The 19,523-nt window shown below is 59.2% G+C and overlaps 2 protein-coding genes across 2 annotated transcripts; one reads left to right on the top strand and one right to left on the bottom strand.

The window, feature by feature from the left end:
- Positions 1-770: 770 nt before the first annotated feature.
- On the top strand, positions 771-2,126 carry LOC119098332 (integrator complex subunit 5-like). The gene is made up of 2 exons (XM_037221254.1): positions 771-986; positions 1,861-2,126. Exons 1-2 carry the CDS (start codon positions 771-773, stop codon positions 2,074-2,076), a joined length of 432 nt encoding a protein of 143 aa, XP_037077149.1. The 3' UTR covers positions 2,077-2,126.
- A 632-nt stretch (positions 2,127-2,758) lies between these two features.
- LOC119098856 (max dimerization protein 1) lies at positions 2,759-17,671 on the bottom strand. Its single transcript, XM_037221902.1, has 7 exons — positions 17,526-17,671; positions 16,259-16,358; positions 15,348-15,377; positions 5,151-5,265; positions 3,954-4,137; positions 3,400-3,533; positions 2,759-2,934 (listed from the first exon to the last, which is right to left on the bottom strand). The coding sequence occupies exons 1-6, from the start codon at positions 17,578-17,580 to the stop codon at positions 3,400-3,402; spliced, it is 618 nt and encodes a 205-aa protein (XP_037077797.1). The 5' UTR covers positions 17,581-17,671; the 3' UTR covers positions 2,759-2,934.
- Between the last annotated feature and the right edge of the window lie 1,852 nt (positions 17,672-19,523).

Genomic DNA, 19,523 nt, shown 5'->3' on the forward strand with positions numbered 1-19,523 from the left:
ACCATGCCCCTACCTTCCTCTGAGCGGTGAACGCGAAACCCACTCGTTCCCCACATACTGCGGCGCGTAGTGTAGCCTGGCCTTTTGCATGTGGCTCCGACTGGCGGCGCGGGAGTCGAGTTCATCCCCCTTGATTATGAGCCGCGTCCCGCACGTGTTCCAACGGCCGGCCGTCCGCCGCGGGCGGCGCCTCTGACGCGTGGCCGGGTCGCGCGCCAGGTGACCATGGAGCGGGACCTGGAGATGCGCCGCTTCTTCGATCACCACCCGGTCAGCTGGTGCCTGCTGGAGCTGGTGGCGCGCCGGCCGCCCGCCATCTGCTACTGCTCCGTGCTGCTGCGCGCGCTTGCCGCCACGCTCATCCAACATTGGTCCTCCACTACGGTTAGTCACGTAAACGGGGGTCTCCTGCAAAGTAAGCCTGAATTTCTGGCGATATGGTCAAGCTGCAAGCTATCACCAGCATGCTCACATTGTCGTCCTAGCGGGCAGATTAATTTGTCGTTGGATGACTTCTGCTCGCCCTGTCAGCCACTTCGTTCATAGTTACTGAAACCGCTACAAGTAATGCAAAATGTTCGTACAACACGTTTGCGCCATTCGTCCGCACCAGTCCCAGTCGACACGGACATCTTCACTTGTAAACGCGTGCTGCGACGTCACTAACGTGTGCAGTGACGTCACGACGGTGTGCGCGTGACGTCACGAACGTGTGCGTGTGGCGTTACGAACGTGTGCGTATGACGTCACGACTGTGTGCATGTGACGTCATGACTGTGTATGTACGTGACCTGATTCTGCGGCGAGAGGAGCAGCGCGGTGCTGAGACGGCCGGTGTGGGCCGGTTGCAGGAGACGCAAGCCTGCAACAGCGCCGGCCCGCTGGACGTGACCGAGCGGCTGCTGCACGTGATGGCGCTGGGCCAGCTGCTGCCTCCGCCGCTCACGCTCATCCCCGAGATGCTGGCCACGCTGACCTCGCACGAGGTGGGTCTGACGTCACACGGGGCCGGCGTAACCCACGGCGAGGGGTGTGACGTCATGGCAGGTGGATATGACGTCCGCGATCGCTCGCCAGTCTTCTCACACTCGGGACTCATTGGCATTTTAATCGTGTATGAGTGAAGCCTTTTCTGGTTAGGTCCACAGTCTGGTTTATCAGCCTCCGACGGGGTTGACCTGATGATAGAAGCCATAAGCCTCGTGGTAGATATTGAGATGGGACCCGGTCTGATGTGTCCCTCCACCGGCCTCTTCTGACGTGCCCTCCACCAGTCTCCTCTGACGCGCCCTTCACCGGCCTCCTCTGACGCGTACCTCCACCAGTCTCCTCTGACGCGTACCTCCACCGGCCTCCTCTGATGCGTACCTCCACCAGTCTCCTCTGACGCGTGCCTCCACCAGTCTCCTCTGACGCGTACCTCCACCAGTCTCCTCTGACGCGTGCCTCCACCAGTCTCCTCTGACGCGTACCTCCACCAGTCTCCTCTGACGCGTACCTCCACTGGCCTCCTCTGACGCGTACCTCCACCAGTCTCCTCTGACGCGTACCTCCACCGGCCTCCTCTGACGCGTACCTCCACCAGTCTCCTCTGACGCGTGCCTCCACCAGTCTCCTCTGACGCGTACCTCCACCAGTCTCCTCTGACGCGTACCTCCGCCTCTGACGCGTGCCTCCCCCGGCCTCCTCTGATGCGTACCTCTACCAGTCTCCTCTGACGTGTACCTCCACCAGTCTCCTCTGACGCGTACCTCCACCTCTGGCGCGTGCCTCCACCGGCCTCCTCTGACGCGTACTTCCACCAGTCTCCTCTGACGCGTACTGCCACCTCTGACGCGTGCCTCTGTGGGCCGCCGCCAGGTGTACCTGCTGCTGACAGACGTCTGGGCGTACATGCGCGAGACGGTGCCGTCGCCGGCGGCCTTCACGCACGACGCGGCCGGCGTGGCGAGCCGCTCGTTCCCGCCGCTGGAGGCGCGCTTCACGGCCCGCCTGCTGCTCGTGCTGCAGAACAACATGGCCACGCTCGGCCACCTGTTCCCGCAGGTACGGGCTGCCATCGCGCCGGCCGACTGACGGACGCGCGCCCGCTCGCCGACCGGACGCTAGCCACCTGTTCCCGCAGGTACGGGCCGCCATCGCGCCGGCCGACTGACGGGCGCCCGCGCGCCCGCCGACCGGACGCCAGCCGCCGCGCCCGCCCGACTTCGCGGCGTTCTGAGGTGGTGTGCGTGCGGACCCCGGATGGGCAGCGCGGTGTTGGGCGCCCGGTGGCGGCGCCGCACGCCGCTCGCAAACAGCCGATACAAACGGGATTTATTCGCGGACATTCGGAACAAAGCAAGGATTAATTAATAATTTGCGGCGGCGCGGATGTGCTACACATGTTCCGCCGCAGGTAAAACAGACTTCGTCTGAAGGACGCTTGCGTCCACTGTTCATGTCACTGGCCGTATCACTAAAACCAAGCCGATAGGGGAGGTCGCGCATTTTATGCTAATAAATAAAGCTATACACCAGCACGCAACCATCAGCCTGTTGCTGCGCCTCGCCGACCAATCAACGGCGAAGGCGGGCGTCGGAAATAGCTTCCCACAGCGGTCGGGGCGGCGCCCTCATAACGGCACGGACCCCTCGGTAAACTGACTGGCCTTTGGGTAAACGGAGCGGACAGACGCTGATCACTGGACATTCCTTCGACGGCTCCGGCCACTGTCCGGGTACGGTCGACAAACGAAGCCGGCACGGGGCCCCGAGACCGGCTCTACAGCAATGACAAGTTTTGTACTGGTTATCCCTACCGAAGACAGACGTTCGTTTCTCGCGCGCCAGCGGCGGGCCCCAGGCGGGGGCCTGCGTGAAGTCTTGCGCTACTGGACCGGACGGCGCGGCCGCCTCCGCTGACTGCACAGCGGGCGTGACGACCGACCGCAGCTGCGGAGACGGACGGAGACAGCGGTTAGATGGCTGTCGGAGAGATGGCGCCACCGCCGCTCGGTCTGGCGGAGGCCGGCGGCGTAGGCGCCATGCTTGGCCGCACCACGTGTGCAGACGCGACTTCAGCTTCCACGCCGGTTCGAGGCGGGTGGCCACGCCGCGGACGGCGGCGGTGCCGCCCGGCCCAGCCGCGCGGGCTGCGGAGGGACCGGCGCTGGCGGCCCCAGCTCTGTCAGGCGGGCCAACGGCAGGACCGCAGCCAGCAGCTCACTGCTCGGTAGTGGGTGCCAAGGCCCGACGGGCGGCATATGCAGCCACTGACAGCACCGCATTCGAGATAACATTCAGGGAAGACGTCATCTGACCCACAATGGGATTTCAAAGCTCCCCTCCACCGCCTCTCCAGTGCATTGCCCTTCCCCGCACGGAGGTCCATAGCCAGAGCGGAACGTGAACACGCACCTAGGCCTGCATTGGCTCACAGTTGGCCTGTGCGTGCATGCCACTGATGCCGAGGAACTCCAGCGTGTTGAAGGTCATATGGGCGGCGCCGACCGCCCCACTGGCCGCTTCGCTGTTGATGACCTCCAGCCCGTCTGCGGCAGGTCGGCGGCTCAGGTCAACTCCAGCCCGTCTGGCAGAGGTCACGTGACGCGACAGACCGCGTGCCCTCAGCCACAGCTGTCAGTCTTCATGACGACCTGGGTTTGAGGGCCGCGCGCCCGCTGCGTGGCTATGCGGTGCTCAGCGTCCGTCGTTTGCAGGGGAACAAGCCACGTACCCTGGCGCCGTCTAAAACCAGCCTACCTGATGAGGCAGGTCCACCGAAACAGACGTACCAACCGCAAAGTACCATCCACATCCACATCACCCGCAGCCAGAGACGCCACAAACAACACCGGCACGACTCGGCAGCTACTCTAAACACACGCGGCGTCACACGACGGCGGACATACCGGAGTCGCACGACTCGCCGGATGACTCATCAGGGTGGTGCAGCTCGCCCGCTGACTCACCGGAGTCGGGCGACTCGGCCGACTCGGAGAGCTCGGAGGCTGAGTAGCCGGAAGACGAGATGCTGGGTTGGCGCGGCGGCTCGACCGGCCGCCGCCGGTCCAGCAGCTGGCTGGCCAGCCGCCGCTGCTGCCGGCGCAGCTGCCGCTTGCAGCGGTGGTTCATCCGGTCCTTGTCCTCCAGGGACTGCCGGATGCATACACGGCCGTCAGCTGAAGCTCAGCACCGCGGACCGGTGGCCAACCCACACACACCGCGAGACTGCGACGGCGACGGACCGACTGCCAACCGGTGTCAACCGCACAGCGCGGTCACCGCGCCGCCGAGCGAGTTAGCTCCGGCCGCTGAGTGAGGTCGGCGCTCCGATGCGTGGGACCCGGCTCGCCACAGAGTGGGGCCAGCCGGGGGCGACGCCAGCCCAATCCCAGTGTCGTGTTTGTCGCCCACTGTTTGCCCTCCAGATCAACGCCAGCTGGCCGGTACGGTCGGTCGACGGCGCCGGTAGACTACGCTAGAATCTGAATACACATGGTTCTGGTGCAGAGACAGGGGCCCGTACAGAGACAAGGTCCTGGTACAGAAACAAGGGCCTGATACAGAGACAGGGGCCTAGTACAGAGACAGGGGCCTGGCACAGAGACGGGTCTGGTACAGCGACAGGGGCCTGGTACAGAGGCGGGGATTCGCGGACATTGGCCAGGCACAGGGAGGGGCCCGTGAAGAGCCAGAGGTCTGGTACAGAGACAGGTGTCCGGTACGGAGACGGGGGTATGGTATAGGGACAAGAGCCTGGTACGGAGACGAGGGACTGGTACAGAGACAGGGACCTGGTACAGAGGCAGGGGCCTGGTACAGAAACAGAAGTCTGGTGCAGAGACGGGTTTGCAAGGAGAAAGAGGTCCGGTACAGCAACAGGGGATATGTAATGAGACATAAGTCTGGTACAGAGAGGAGGTCCGTAAAGCGCCAGACGGCCGGTACAGAGACAATGGTCCAGTACAGAGTAAAGAGACATGGGTCTGGGACAAAGCAGTGATCTGAAAAAAGAGGTCCAGTTCAGAGACACAGCTACAGCTGTGGGTCCGTCAGCGGCAGTGGACCGGCCCAGAGGCGGCCATCCCAGCCACTGCCCTGCGGCGGCGGGCCCCTCGCCGAGCCCGGCGTCGGGCGAGGCTGAGCGGGCGGCGGCGCCGACGTACCCGGATGTAGTCCCTGGCGCGCGTGAGCAGGCCAAGCGTGGTGTGGCGGCTGGCGTCGGGGCCGGGCGGTACCTGGTCCCGCAGCCGCTCCAGGCACCGCCGCAGGTGCGCTCGCCTGCCGGAGAGCACAGAGACCGGCCGACCTCAGGAGCCGGTGCCGGTGCGCGGGGACGCGCCGCAAGCGACCGCCTGGGGCGACGACGGCCCGCCGGGGCTCGCCGACGTGTGCCAGCTGTGTGCGGTTTGACACGGCATGGTGGGACTGCGCGGCAAAGTCACGCTGCCGATTCGATTAAGTCTTAACGTGACTGGGATCACATTACGCGGGTACGACGCAAACATTCCACGCAAAACGCAAACGGGACCAACCATGAGCACGCACAAAAACACCGGTCATCCCACGCATACGGCTTCCCTGGCAAAGCAGGTACTTTCGCTCGTGCACGGTACCGAGTCGGAAGACCGCACAGACCACACAAACCAGTTTGGAGCAGCTGATTGATTAACTCGCCTTTAAACCCTACGTTAAACCAACGGTTGAAAGCTGTCACTGGCGCGGCAAAGCAATCAGCTCCTTATTCAAATCTCACAACACGCCACCATAGCCGCGACCACATGAATGACACAAAAACCGCCTCCACGCCAAATCGCCGCTCACAAATTCCAGCTCTCGCCGACGCCGTTCGCGCACCAGAGCCCCGAGCCCGACGAAATCCGCGAGATGCCCCTCGGGTGGGAAGGGGGGGGGGGGGTCAGCCGCGCGGCGCTGGTGTCGGCCCAGGCTGCCGGGGTCGGACCGCCCCCGTGCAGAGCGCCCGCTCCGCGAGCAGCAACTCATCGCAGCCCGCAGAGTGGCCGCCGCAATCCTATTATTACGATCAGCCAATGGAAAGCGCCGCCCGCCCGTGATGGATCGCGCGTCCAGTAACTAATAGCGCTTGAGCGGTGATGGATGGGCAGAGGCGGCGGCCGGGTGGGGCGCCGGGCCGGCGCTGGGGAGGCCACCGCAGGGCTGCTGCGGGCGCCGCCACTGCTGCCGCCGCCGGACCGGGGTCGGCGCGGCGCGGCGGCCTCTGCAGTCCGCTCGCGTTGGACACTGGGCGGCCCGACGCTCCGCGGGCCTGTCTGGCTAAAAACTCCGCACGCGTCACTACACGCCCCGGCAGAACCGCGCTGCCTCGGCGGTGGGTCCAAGGTACACGTAACCAGCTCTACTTACCACGAACCCCGCCCCCAGAGGTCATGCATGCAACCCGTTCGATCAGCAAGGGCACGCGGATCAAATAAGCACTGGCCAGACGCAGCGATGCAACGGACACGGCGTGGTATGGCCATGGCACCGCTGCCGGGCCGGCACCAGGCCGGCGCGGGCCCGGTCGGAGTCGGCACGTCCCGGCCGAGCCGGCCGTCGGTGCTGTCCCCGGGGTCAGGACATGACCGGGTCACAGCGAGCCTCGCCGTCCGCTCATGACCAACGCGAAGCTCGTGCTGACTGCTTCCCCCCTTCTCCGCGGCTCGGCGCGGCATCCGTCGACGAACGACCGAACACGTCGGCGCCGCCGGCAACCGACGCCAACTCCCGCCGACGACCTCGTTTTTTGCTGCAGACCGTGTGCGTCACACTATATGGGCAGGTGGTTATTTTCGCTGGACCGTGGCGGGAACGAACCGTTTTTAGTGCTGCTTCGAGCTCTGGGTCGGCAGAGGGCAAAAACAAAGCCATGAAAAACGAAAACGGTTGGCACTAGATTCGTCCTCTGCCCGGCGGCTTTCCATCACTCCACCGACACCTGGCAACGCCGAACATGAAATAGACCGGGCGCTAATTACCAACACTATGTCCCAGCATAGCAACTCGCAGCGAACACGTCACCGATCAGTGCGCGCTCCGCGCCGGCGCGGTCGAAGGGCGGTGCACTCTTCGCCGCTTCGACACCACCCTCGTCAGGTGATTCATGTCCCGCCCGGCCGCCTTTGTCTACGGCCAGCCGCCGTTTGATGATCCTCGACCGGGTTGTCGCGGTCCGGCCGCGTCAGTCGCGGTATCAGCGCTCAGTGACGCGGCCCCGGCGGCGGCTAAGGGCACCCGGCCCGGCCCCGGCCCCGGCCCCGGCGGCGGCTGAGGGCACCCGGCCCGGCCCCGGCCCCGGCCCCGGCCCCGCCGGCGGCTGAGGGCACCCGGCCCGGCCCCGGCCCGGGACAGCACACCAGACCACGCCGTGTCGCGAGGCCGCCCGCGGCCGATGCGGAAGGCCGAACTCTCCGGGTGCGCTCACTGTATTTGGGATGAGGTGCCCCTCTCCCAACGGAGTTCGCTACAGCGGCGTCCTGGTACACGTACACTGCACGCCAAGATACGCTACTCTGTGTCTGGGTCACAGAGCAGAAACTGTCACGGATACTGCTCTGTGTCTCAGCCCTCGTGGTCTGCACTCCGCAACAGGCGGTGTGGCCACGAGAAGCGACATGGCCCGCCCTGCAGGCATCGCTGGTGCGTGGGGCGCGTGTGGCGTGGCACGGCCGGCGGTGGCGTGCTGATCGGACGGCAGTGGCGTACTGACCTGACCGCGGTGCAGTGCGGTGCGGTGTGGTGTGCCCGGGAACGGCCGTCTCCGCTCACGCCCGGCTGGCACCAGTCAGCTGTTGACACCGCTGGGCTGAGGCGAGGCCACCCCCGGTCGGTACACGCCGTGCAGCCCCGGGGGCCCCTCGCCATAACTGAGACGCAAACCCGCGACAGCTGAGCATTTCCACAAGGGTAAGCCTGTTCTCGTGAACTGTAGGTGCCACCGCATGCCCTGACGATGCAATTAGGGCTTTTCAGAAAGTGAGACCATCGCTTCCGGAATTTCCCAACCATGCATCCCGAAAAGTCATTATGGGTTATATGCCCATACAAGTGGTCATTTGGGCAACACCAGACTTGGGAAGTTTGCTGCATGCCGGCGTCAAAAATAATCTCAACAACAACCCACTGCAGTTATTTTTCGTCATTACGCTCCGTCACTGCTTTTATGACGGCCTCTCCACACGGTCTGCGTTGGAGCGTCAGTTCAGTCCGCCCGGCGGTTCGTTCCTTCACCCGTACACGGCCGCGTGAGGCTGGCCAGCGAGAGGAGCGGCGGAACCCGGGTGTTTCCTCTCTCGCCCGGTACACGGCCGGCCAGCGAGAAGAGCGGCGTGACCAGGGTGTTTCCTCTCTCCCCCGGTACACGGCCGGCCAGCGAGAAGAGCGGCGTGACCAGGGTGTTTCCTCTCTCGCCCGGTACACGGCCGGCCAGCGAGAGGAGCGGCGTGACCCGGTGGTCCGAGCGGCGGCCGACGCCCAGTTTTTGTGGCGCCATCCAACTGCGGTTGTTCAGAGTTTATCGCCGATAAATCACCTGACAGACCCGCCCTAATGGCCTCGCGCACAAAACACGCCGCCCGGCGGCGAGCGAGCAACAGTCCTGCTGACGTCACACGTCTATGACGTCACGGATCTGTCCATGTCCTCCGCACGCCCAGCTGGGCCACAGGCCCGCCGGTCACTGGCCTGTGACGTCCCTCACACGATCAGCCGGCCAGGCCTGCTCGGGTCGCGGCCGTGTCAGCTGATATCGCCGCTCGTTAGCCGACCCTGCCGGGTTCCACAATGCTCCCGTCAGCATACCTCTGGATGTTGGCTGACTGTACAGAATGCGAGCTTCCCCTGGTCAGCACTACACACAACGCCGGGCATCCTGTTATTCGCTGCAGGTAGAGGCTAACGTGTTCACCACAAGCCAATCAACAAAGCCGACTTTACAAACGCTAATTACAGAGTACACCAGCACAAAAGACTATTGGCCCGCTAGGTCCAACCATATACGGTGTGGCTGACGCCAGGTCGCTTCCTGGACGCTCACAACCGCGTTGCTTCCCTGTTTTTGCACTCGTTTGCCCATGAACTTTTCTCCCATGTATGCACATGTACACATTACACATCTCAGCACCAGTCCGCGTTGTGACGCACTAACGCAGTGGGGAACGGCACGCCATCAGCTCCGTAGCCGCGTATTTCGTCTCAAATGCACACTTCTGGGGTATTATTATCACTATTTGTGAAGGGGACATGACGCTATTAGCAACTCTTGCCAGCCTCCTTTACGATACAAATCCCATAACAAACACCACGTGATCAGTCATGCCTGCGGCTTGTCACATCGGCCGCCGCATGACGATTCAGCTCATAATCCGGGAACAAACAGGACGGCGCGGGCGCCAACAAAGCCGCCACGGGCCCGCATGATTACTGACGCACGCCTCGTATCAAGCAGCCGCGATAGCTGGGGATCGCGGCGCGGCGAGTCACGAGCTGGCGGTCAACAGTTCGGTTTACGACCCGACGCGATCGGTCCCGTCGGCTGACGCATCGTCCATCGCGCGACAAGGAAAACGGACCGTCATTGCAACCGCACTCGGCCGGATCGTCTCCCGCTCGGAGACAATGGGCGCCCGGCTCGGCCGCTCTCCCTCCTGCCGCGTCCATCAGACCGGATTGTGGGAAATTACGACTGACGCAGCCCGGCTGAGAGTGGTGCGTGCAGCAGCCGGCAGCGGGCCGCCGCCGCCGAGAGCGAGGTCGGTCACCTCCGACCGCCGCCGCTGCACAACACGCCGGCCGGCCCCACGGCCGCCCGTAATGGCCACTTGGCATGATCCAATCCAAACGGGGGCCGCTCCGGGGTCGGAACTGGCCAGCGTCTGGATACGCGTCCGTACAGGCAGCTTCTATTGGGGCAATTCACAATTCAGCACCATAATGTTGCAAAAGCAGGGGTAATTCTGTCGTGCGATTTGCAACACGCGATCCAGAGCCTGTTGCGGCCGTTCGCGGAGGCACCTCCCAGCCAGGTTACGTCGAGGAGAATGTCCGACGCATGGGGCGACCCATTCCACGCTAGAAGAGATCTCGCCAACACCACACCAATCGAAGGCAAACAAGGCGGGGGCAGTCTGATCGCGACTGACGGCGACCCGATACGACGGCGACGACCGCGACCTGACAACAGATTTACAGCGTTGCCATCTGCGTCAGCGCCGGTCGTCGCCCGCCGGTGGCTGTCACGAGCGCGGTGGAGGGACGGCGGCCGCGACCGTGACCTTCGCCGTGCAGGCTCGGCGCGACTGCCAGCTGGCCGCCCCGCTCACCGCGCCCTGCACCGCCGCCAATTGACACCGACCGACCGGCCGAGCGCGACGCGCCGCGGCCGACCCGCCCCAGGCGGCGGAGACGGCCCTGGTCCTGCCGGGCCTCTGACGAGCAGAGCCGTCCCGTCCCCAGACGCTACGGACGGCACTGGTCCTGCCGGGCCTCTGCCGAGCCGAGCCGTCCCGTCCCCAGACGCTACAGACGGCACTGGTCCAGCCGGGCCTCTGCCGAGCCGAGCTGGCCCGTCCCCAAGGGGCAGAGACGGCCCTGGTCCAGTCGGGCCTGCGCCGAGCCGAGCCGAGCCGGCCCGTCCCCAGGCGGCAGAGACGGCCCTGGTCCTGCCGGGCCTCTGCCGAGCCGAGCCGGCCCGTCCCCAGGCGGCAGAGACGGCCCTGGTCCTGCCGGGCCTCTGCCGAGCCGAGCCGGCCCGTCCTCTGGCGGCAGAGACGGCCCTGGTCCATCCGGGCCTCTGCCGAGCCGAGCTGGCCCGTCCCCAAGGGGCAGAGACGGCCCTGGTCCAGCCAGGCCTGTGCCGAGCCGAGCTGGCCCGTCCCCAGGGGGCGGAGACGGCCCTGGTCCAGCCGGGCCTCTGACGAGCAGAGCCGTCCCGTCCCCAGACGCTACGGACGGCACTGGTCCTGCCGGGCCTCTGCCGAGCCGAGCCGTCCCGTCCCCAGACGCTACAGACGGCACTGGTCCAGCCGGGCCTCTGCCGAGCCGAGCCGTCCCGTCCCCAGACGCTACGGACGGCACTGGTCCTGCCGGGCCTCTGCCGAGCCGAGCCGTCCCGCCGGACGACGGCTGGCCGCGGCCGCCCAGTCCGGCTCAGCCGTCCCGCACCGGCCGACTTCGCCGCCACGACCGTGTGTGTACAGACTCCTGCACCAGCTGTCCCTGCACCGACACCTGCGCCGGCAGGCGGTGTTTATGCGACAGGCGGCGCGTTTCGTGCCGCCGCCTGCAGCGCCGCCGCCCGGCAATCACCCCGCGGATGAGCCGCTTTCGCAATCGGCCGACAAACACCAGGTTGGCACACGGCCGCGATCGCGTCGCGCGACGGCGATCGACGCGCGGGTCAGGTCGGCGTGACGTGGCGCGTCGCGGGGCCGGCCGGCACGCCAGCGTCGCTGCGCAGTACGCGGGAGCAACGGCCTGCAGCTGGCGCCGGCCCCGACCGGACTTCACCGCAACGGGTCGCTCTGGGCGGCTACGGCAATGGCGCGCGCACGCCGTCACCCGGGCCACGCGAGCCGCTAACGGGACAATGTGTGCCGGCCGAGCACGCGCTAGCGACGGGAGACGCAACCGGTTTGGCGCCAACGCGCCCACGCGGCGACGCAGCGGGCGTGCTCGGCCATTGTCGCCGGCGTCGCCGCGTCACCATCAGCGTGCAGTCCATTACAACGTGATGGCGTCGGTGGCTCAGCCCAGGTGTGCCTGAGCCGGTCGGGGCGGGCGAGGTGGGCCTCACACGACACACACCGCCGGCCGGTCGGCGCCGGCCCCTGACCCGACGACCCGCCGCGTGAAGGGCCCGCCGTCCATCAGCGACTGCGACAGCGTCAGTTCACGACGGCTGTACGCCGTCGCCCCGCCACCCTCGTCCTCGATCTACATCCACGCTCTCGCAGAACCTGAGGCTAGGACTGGACTGGACTGGACTGGACTGGAGCTGGCGTTGGACCCGCGCGTTGGTGTGGGCCGTGCACCCGGCTCCTCTCGGTGCGCCATCTACCGTGAAGCGTCAACCTCCGGTCCGGCAGGGCGCCGACAGCCCGACCTCGGGCGGCCGGCAGCCAGCCCAGCTGCCGCCGGGCGGCCAGCGCTGTCGCCGCCGCGCCGCTCCGACCGCGGCCGGCTGGCAGCGGGCCCTCGGCGGCACGGCCCGCCGCATGCGGCGGGCCACGGGGTCAGCACGCGCGCCACCGCTGACACGGGCCGCCGCGATAAGCCGGCTGGCAGCGGTGCGCGCCCGAATGTGGGCCGCGGGCGCGGGCGCCGCCGCTGCAGCAGCGGCGGCAGCGGCGCGGCTCCGCGGGCGGATGGAGCCGAGCCGGCGGGCATGCCGCGATGAGCCCGGCCGGTCCCAGCCGCCCGCCGGCCGTGTCACTGAACTGGGGGCCAGCCTGTCATTAGCCGGTCAGGCAGCGTCTGCCGCTCACGGCCGCAAACCGCACGGCCGGTGGGCGCGAGGCCGCATGGGCACACATGACCTCGCGAACCGGTGCATGACCTCACACACCGACGCCCAGAGAGGAGATGTACGGGGCACGCGCGTGTCTGGCACCGGGCAGCGTGATTTCCGATCGTGGAGTCGTGCGCCGCCTGCTACTCTGTGTCCATGACCGCGCAGGGACAGCAGACACTGGCCTCCGAGACGGACCGAGAGACCGGACGGCTACTGAGTCCGGACATGCGTCAGCCCGTTTGAGCTTTCCAGTGTGCCGAGTGACATCGACAGTCAGTCACGAAACACAGCTGGCGGCCCGGAGATGACGTCACTCAGTTACACCCGCCCAACGCTCTGCCAATCTCAAGCGAAACACAGGGCTCTGGCCTACGTGCCTGTTCGAAGCCTCTCCACGCGCGGTGATTTTGGGAGGCCGTCCGCCCTGACCTCAGTCACGTCAGGGCGCATGAGCTCGCGGGCAGCACAATTATCAGACATTCATAGCCACCAATTATCTGCCAGTTTGTTCACCCGAGAGTCGGGTGAGAGCCGCCGCCGTGTCACTCCCACGTGGGCGGGAGTGGGTGTAAACCACTCTGTTGTTGTGAGTGCCTTCTATACGGCTTGGTTGAAGCTGTGGGAATTCCGGATGCTCTAGCGTTGGTACTATTGAGTAAAGGTTCAAAAATTAGTCAATGAAATTCTTCAAGCCTGGTCATATCCTCCTCTCACTAATGCCAGTGCCGTGCCCGTGACCAAGCATGGCTCCGGTAGCGCTACTGAGCTGTATTGGCTGGTGTTGTGGTGGCAGTCATACCGGCTGCGGTAGACGTCCGTAGTTTCCGACATTGTTTCAAAAATAGAAAACACCTGTCTCATAGATATGTGGGTCATTCTGCACTAAAGATATGACGAAAGTCATTGGCGACCTCCGAAATACAGCACAAACTAGATTTTTGCGATCCGGATGCCTTCAAACTAGCGTTAGTAGTGATACTGAAAGTGAGGGAGCCCGGGCAGTGGGGTAAATAGAAGTCGGAACGCTGACATGTGTTTCTGAAGATGAATGTTTTCAGCCTCGGTCAGCTGAGCGTCTCTTGTGACTCCGCGTCTCCTGACGTGGGAGCGGAACTTCCTAAGAAGCGCTCTGGGGAGGGTAAGGGGGACGAAACTCGTATTAGATGGGCAGAAAGCTCTAGGATTTCTCCTATCGATTTTCCAACGCTTTTGGCATCGGGGTTTAGGTACGTGTCACGGGGGAGGCTCAATATTGAGACGGCACAGGCCTCTGACACGTGAGGTTCCATTCATGCCCGCCTGCGTATGCTAAAGGAAGGAAGGACCGAAGAACGCGGCCAGCTGGCGATACGTTTGTTAATGCTGAACCGGGCACAGAACAGCGCCCCTGGAGTCCGCACACGCGGCGGACAGCACTACGCTCGTGAAAACTGGCACCCGGGCAGCGGCCTCTGTCGCTGGTGTCTGCAGGGTCAAAGTGAGGTCCAGTCTCCTAAGATCCGTAGCCCATCGTTGTCATACTCTCAAAATGTGTCAAGGCCTTACTGCACAGGATTGCAGCAAGGCCTAAGGCCTGAATATGACATTCGGTGTGGGACAAAAACACGATACCGGACGCAGGGCTCGTGGAAGGTTCATTCCTGACGTCAACGGCGGCATATGTTTAGCAACACACCGATCCGCCCATTGTGAGACGCACAAGCAGCCAGACAGTAATGCGGAGCAGACGTGAACCTAGGCACAATGGAGAAATGGTACTCTTTCGTTTGGCAATCGCCAAGGTCAGCTGTTTGTTTTTCACGTGGTTCTAGGAAAACGTCTCACGCTGCAGGCGTTGCCACAAACATTCGTCAGCTAGTGTGGTATCCATTATGGGCTAGGGTCTGGTGGTCGAAAGGGAAGCAATGCAAAGGGCATCCCTCGAAGCAACTATCAACTGGCAAAAAATTGCAGATACGTAGTTTTTCCGGCCCGCCGTCAAGGTTATTCAGTGCCCACAACAGCAACGCTCCACTTCTCGTTGCAAGAACAACAGCCCGCCGTTATCAGACCCATCCCGCCGTGCCGCCGAGCCTTCGCGACTCGCCAGCGGGAGCACGTGCGTGCCGAGGCGGCGGAGGGCGGGGCGCATGCGTTGCCGGTCGGGCCCGGCCGAAAACAAAGAGGCGGGCCCGGTCGGCCGGCCGACCGCCTCCAGTCAGCTGACTGGCCATGTGGTGCCGATCAATAGCGGCGGCGGAGGCGGCCGCTCCGTCAACAAAGGAGCGCGGCGTCAGGCCGACGGAGCCGCCGCCGCGGTCCGCCGTCACCTGGACGGGGGGGGGGGGGAGGCGCAGACGAGATCGACCAGGCGCACCGCCGGCCCCCGCAGCAGCCGTCACAGCCGCCGGACACTCACACCACCGACTCGTCAACAGCAGCCGTCACAGCCGCCGGACACTCACACCACCGACTCGTCAACAGCAGCCGTCACAACCGCCGGACGCTGTTACACCACTGACCCGTCAACAGGAGCCGTCACAACCGCCGGACGCTGTCACACCATCGACCTGTCAACAGCAGCCGTCACAACTGCCGGACACTGTCACACCACCGGCCCGTCAACAACGGCCGTCACAACCGCCGGACAGTGTCACACCACCGACCCGTCAACAGTAGCTGTCACAACCGCCAGATGCTGTCACACCACCGACCCATCAACAGCAGCTGTCACAACTGCCAGACACTATCATACCATTGGGCTGTTCACAGCAGTCTGGTTTTGTTACTATCTGTACTGTTGTCAGTGTCACAAACATCTGGGGTCTGGTCTCAAAGCATGATGCATGCCACTCACCTATTTTTCTCCAGCTCATTGTGGGTTGACCTGAAAAGAAGAACAAGTTAGACACTGACCCAGTTCATGCATTTGTAGGCTGCATTCAGACTGCAGAACATTTCAAACATGGTTCCCAAAGCAATCACCTGTCAAAATTTGTGTATTTGCCATTGCTGATAGCCTCTGGTCATGTTGATGCAACATATGTGCCATTTACATCCCTGACATGCTAAGGACATTTCATGTGAATGACTGTGGTGACATTAGGCATAAGGCACTCTTTAATCAGGTTGTGACATAAATGTTGGCTCAGCAGCAAGATAAAGCACCACTTTTTAATGTTACTTCTCTTTGTCATGAAAAACCACACAAAAGAAACTTTGGAACATGTCTTACTACAAGAAGTTTCATTTTAACAGCACAATGTGGGCAATAACCACCCATGATTGAGTCACATCAGTTTGGTGCTAACTGGGACATGGGATGCAGGCTGACCTTAAGAGAGATCAGGACACCAACTCTGACATATCAATATGAAGCCCTGCCTAAGTTTCTTTTCATTTTTTCTTGGAAACAAACTAGACATAATAAAATTGGGAGCCCAAATTGTGAAAGTTAGTCTCCTTGTGACATGGAGATGTTCCCTGCCATGATCTGGTGTTTGAAAAAAAAAACACCAGAGCTTCATATGACTTGTTGGTTGCCTAAATGATGCCATTTTGAACCCATCTATGGTAAATGTCAATACAAAATGTCCTGGTCATATTTTGAGCTGTTGCTAGCAAATTATAATTAAAAGACAGAAAATGTCTGCATACTCTGAAGATGTGATTAACAAGTTAGAATGGCAACCTAATCTAAATCCTCCTCAAGAAAAAGCTGGCTAAACAAAAAATACTTGCAATGCTATCTTAGGAGTTATACTTCACCTGCTGCCTAGACCCCTCCGAGTTTTGAGATGTCTCTTGTTCAACAGCCTAGATGTGTCGATCTGAAGAGGCACAGTAGATGCATATCCATGTTCCGCTTCTGGAAGAATAAAGCAATCTTAAAGACAGGCCATGACAGGCATTCTGGCACTCAACTAAAATGGCAACACAATGGTATAAGGGGGAGGGGAACAAGGAATTTGTCCTGGTGTACATATTTTTTGTTGAGGCTTCAACCTGATAATGCATCGACCAAAGGAAACACATTTCACTTCATTGGTTTCACATTCTCATTAACTTCCTCCAGTGATTCATGGGACTTTATTCAAATTTAATCCTGCTATAACTTAATAACTTAACATTCCTATTAGGAATAGTAGTAAATGTGTTCCTTGAATTATGGGCCTATAAAACAAATTATTATATGTGTCATCATGTCTTGTTTTAGGGAAAAAAGGACAGGTAATTACATGTATCTTAAACTAGTGCTAAACAAAGCAACCTGCAAAAAATGAATAGGCAGCATATAGCCCTGACATGTCAGGTTTTGGTAATGCTGATTTAGTGTTTAGACATGAAAAGTTAGACTACAAGTCAATATCTCCAAATCTTTGAGGTTACTTCAATGTCTGTAAAATAGCATGCCAATACTGACATTCTCATAAATGATGCAGCTATCATAAAAATTGTCGCTTATACCACACATCACGCATCACAAAACTTATACCAGCCATCAGCACCAGTAAGCATTATTACTGGGCTTGCTGTATCATATAGGGTGATTTTGACCAAAGGAGTGATGAGGATTTCTTCTAGAATTATAAATTTAAGTTATCAGACCTTTTCAACAGCAAGGAGCTAGGCAAAGGCAGTGTTTGCCTGTCATCAATGACCTCATGAAAAAATGCTGTACCATGCACTGCATGACAAAACCCAGGAAACAACTTAAGATCAACCTTCCATAATAGGACCATAAAATGATATAACACAGGATGAAGCATACTCCACCACAGTCCAGCAATGCACTGTGTTGGCCTTCCTACAAAGGCTATGACAAATATGCACTGAATAGGAAGCATTGTTATTGGGCATGTCTCAGGGCCAGGATACATCCCATAACCACCACAGAACTTCCATGCATGCACCATATGAATTTCAAACTGATTTGATTGGCCATGCAGCATAAGGTCTGGGGTTGGTACATACATAAGTCAATCGTTGACACTTTGAGACAAAAATGACTTCAGACAAAGGACGAAATACCAACCTCTTTCTCTTCGCTCAAGGTACTCCGCAGCTTCAATGAGAGCCTCAATTGACATATTTGTTATTCTTCTACCAATAACAACAAGTTTCGCCTACTACAACGGACGAAATAACAAACGGCGGACCAGATCCACGCCCCCTCCACCCAGCTGCAAACCAAGCCAGAGATCAACAATGCACAGAAGGCGTTCAAGGTCTCACAGCCAAATGTACGGAGGAGGGCTACCAGATCCATTTGGGGAAAGTCACCAAATACATTCTAGACAACCACCAAATACTTTTCCCAATTCCTGGAGTTAGCTGCCAGCTGTACTTTAAAAAAGAAGACCAAAGTGCTTGGCATTTAATGGGTCCATAGTCCATCTGTAATCTATATTCCCCATATATTCTTCACAGAGCTTTGAGTATTTTTCTTTGTTATTTATAATGGCTCAACACCACAATCAGCAAATTGCATCCAGTTCTATGGAACTCTCGTCAGGCTGGTTGGATCGAGAATCCCGCAGGGATCAATACTTATGGGATCCTGTGATCGGATAATGAGATCAGATCCTGGGATCGAATCCTGGGATCGGTTTCTGGGGCTGCTTTGAGCTCCAGGCTCACGTCCGATCGTGGTGCGCCGAAAATATTGTGAAAAACTTGTGTTCGATAGAGCATTGAACACCGTAACAGGCAATGACAAGTTAAATATCAAAGCATTAGGACAACAAAAACGGATCCGGGTTTCGAACTCATGTATTGCATTGTTTCGCATGGATCTATCATTCAACATGTGGAATTCAAGAACACGTCTGATATTGCGGTGGTGGGAGTAGGTGGTCATGTCCGGAATCTTGCATCTTGGAGGTAATCGTCTAGATTAAATTTATTATGGTCAGATATGAGCCTGAATCCAAGGGGTGGATTCAGGATTTCATGTTTATGGGATCCTAGTGCGGGATTCTGTCATGTTCAGGGGTTCCAGGCACATGTCTGATCATGGTGTGTCGAGAAATAAATATGCAAAACCTGTATTCGATAAAACATGGAATGCCATGTGGTATCATTTTATATCCTGCAGTGTTGAAAATATATATTATACTGAAAGTCTCAGTTTACCTACGATTCATAGCCATAACCTTTGTCTATCAAAGTAAAAAATATGTGAGCATATGATACGGCAGGCATATGCACATTATTCCAATGATCCTGAATCGGTCGCGGCCCATAATTTTGAGGCATGGACTCAAGCGAAGTACGGCGACTGTAATTCGATACCCCAGGCAAACAATGCCCGGCAAGTTTCAGCCAGACCTTGATATGTATATATATATATATATATATATATATATATATATATATATATATCTATCTATCTATCTATCTATATCTATATCTATATCTATATCTATATATATATATATATATGCTTGATGATACATGCTATATATATATATATATATATATATATATATATATATATATCGGTGATGCCGTTGTCAGACTACAGTCCAGACTTCGACTGTGGATGTTTGAATGATGGGGGTGACCGATCTGCCCGCAGCAATGATTCCATTGCTTGCCATTAGGTTAGGTTCCCATTGTCATTTTACTGACATTTGGTTACCATAATAGTATTGTTCGTTGAACCATAGCCAGCTTCGGTGGTTTTACTGCCTTAGACAGCGTATATATATATATATATATATATATATATATATATATATATATATATAGCTCATAGTCGATAGACGCTTTGCGTGTTGACGTCTCCAGAGGCAGATGCAAAACTTCGCCAAGGCGGGATCATCTTGAATTCGGTGTCCCTACGAGACAGGGCTCACTACAAGTAATGATATGTTATAGTTTGCTTGATTTACGATACAGAACCATAAGTGTTAGAGAATAAAAGTTTTCTACCGTTCGGCGTATTGTAACGGAGGCATGCATCCGCCGTTATTTTGACATATTTGTTTCTCATTGAATACGAGCGACATTTGAAGAGGTTCGCATAGCA

Source organism: Pollicipes pollicipes, unplaced genomic scaffold (genome assembly GCF_011947565.3).
Source record: "Pollicipes pollicipes isolate AB1234 unplaced genomic scaffold, Ppol_2.1 Scaffold_4740;HRSCAF=5597_pilon_pilon_pilon, whole genome shotgun sequence".
Lineage (NCBI taxonomy): Eukaryota > Metazoa > Arthropoda > Thecostraca > Pollicipedomorpha > Pollicipedidae > Pollicipes > Pollicipes pollicipes.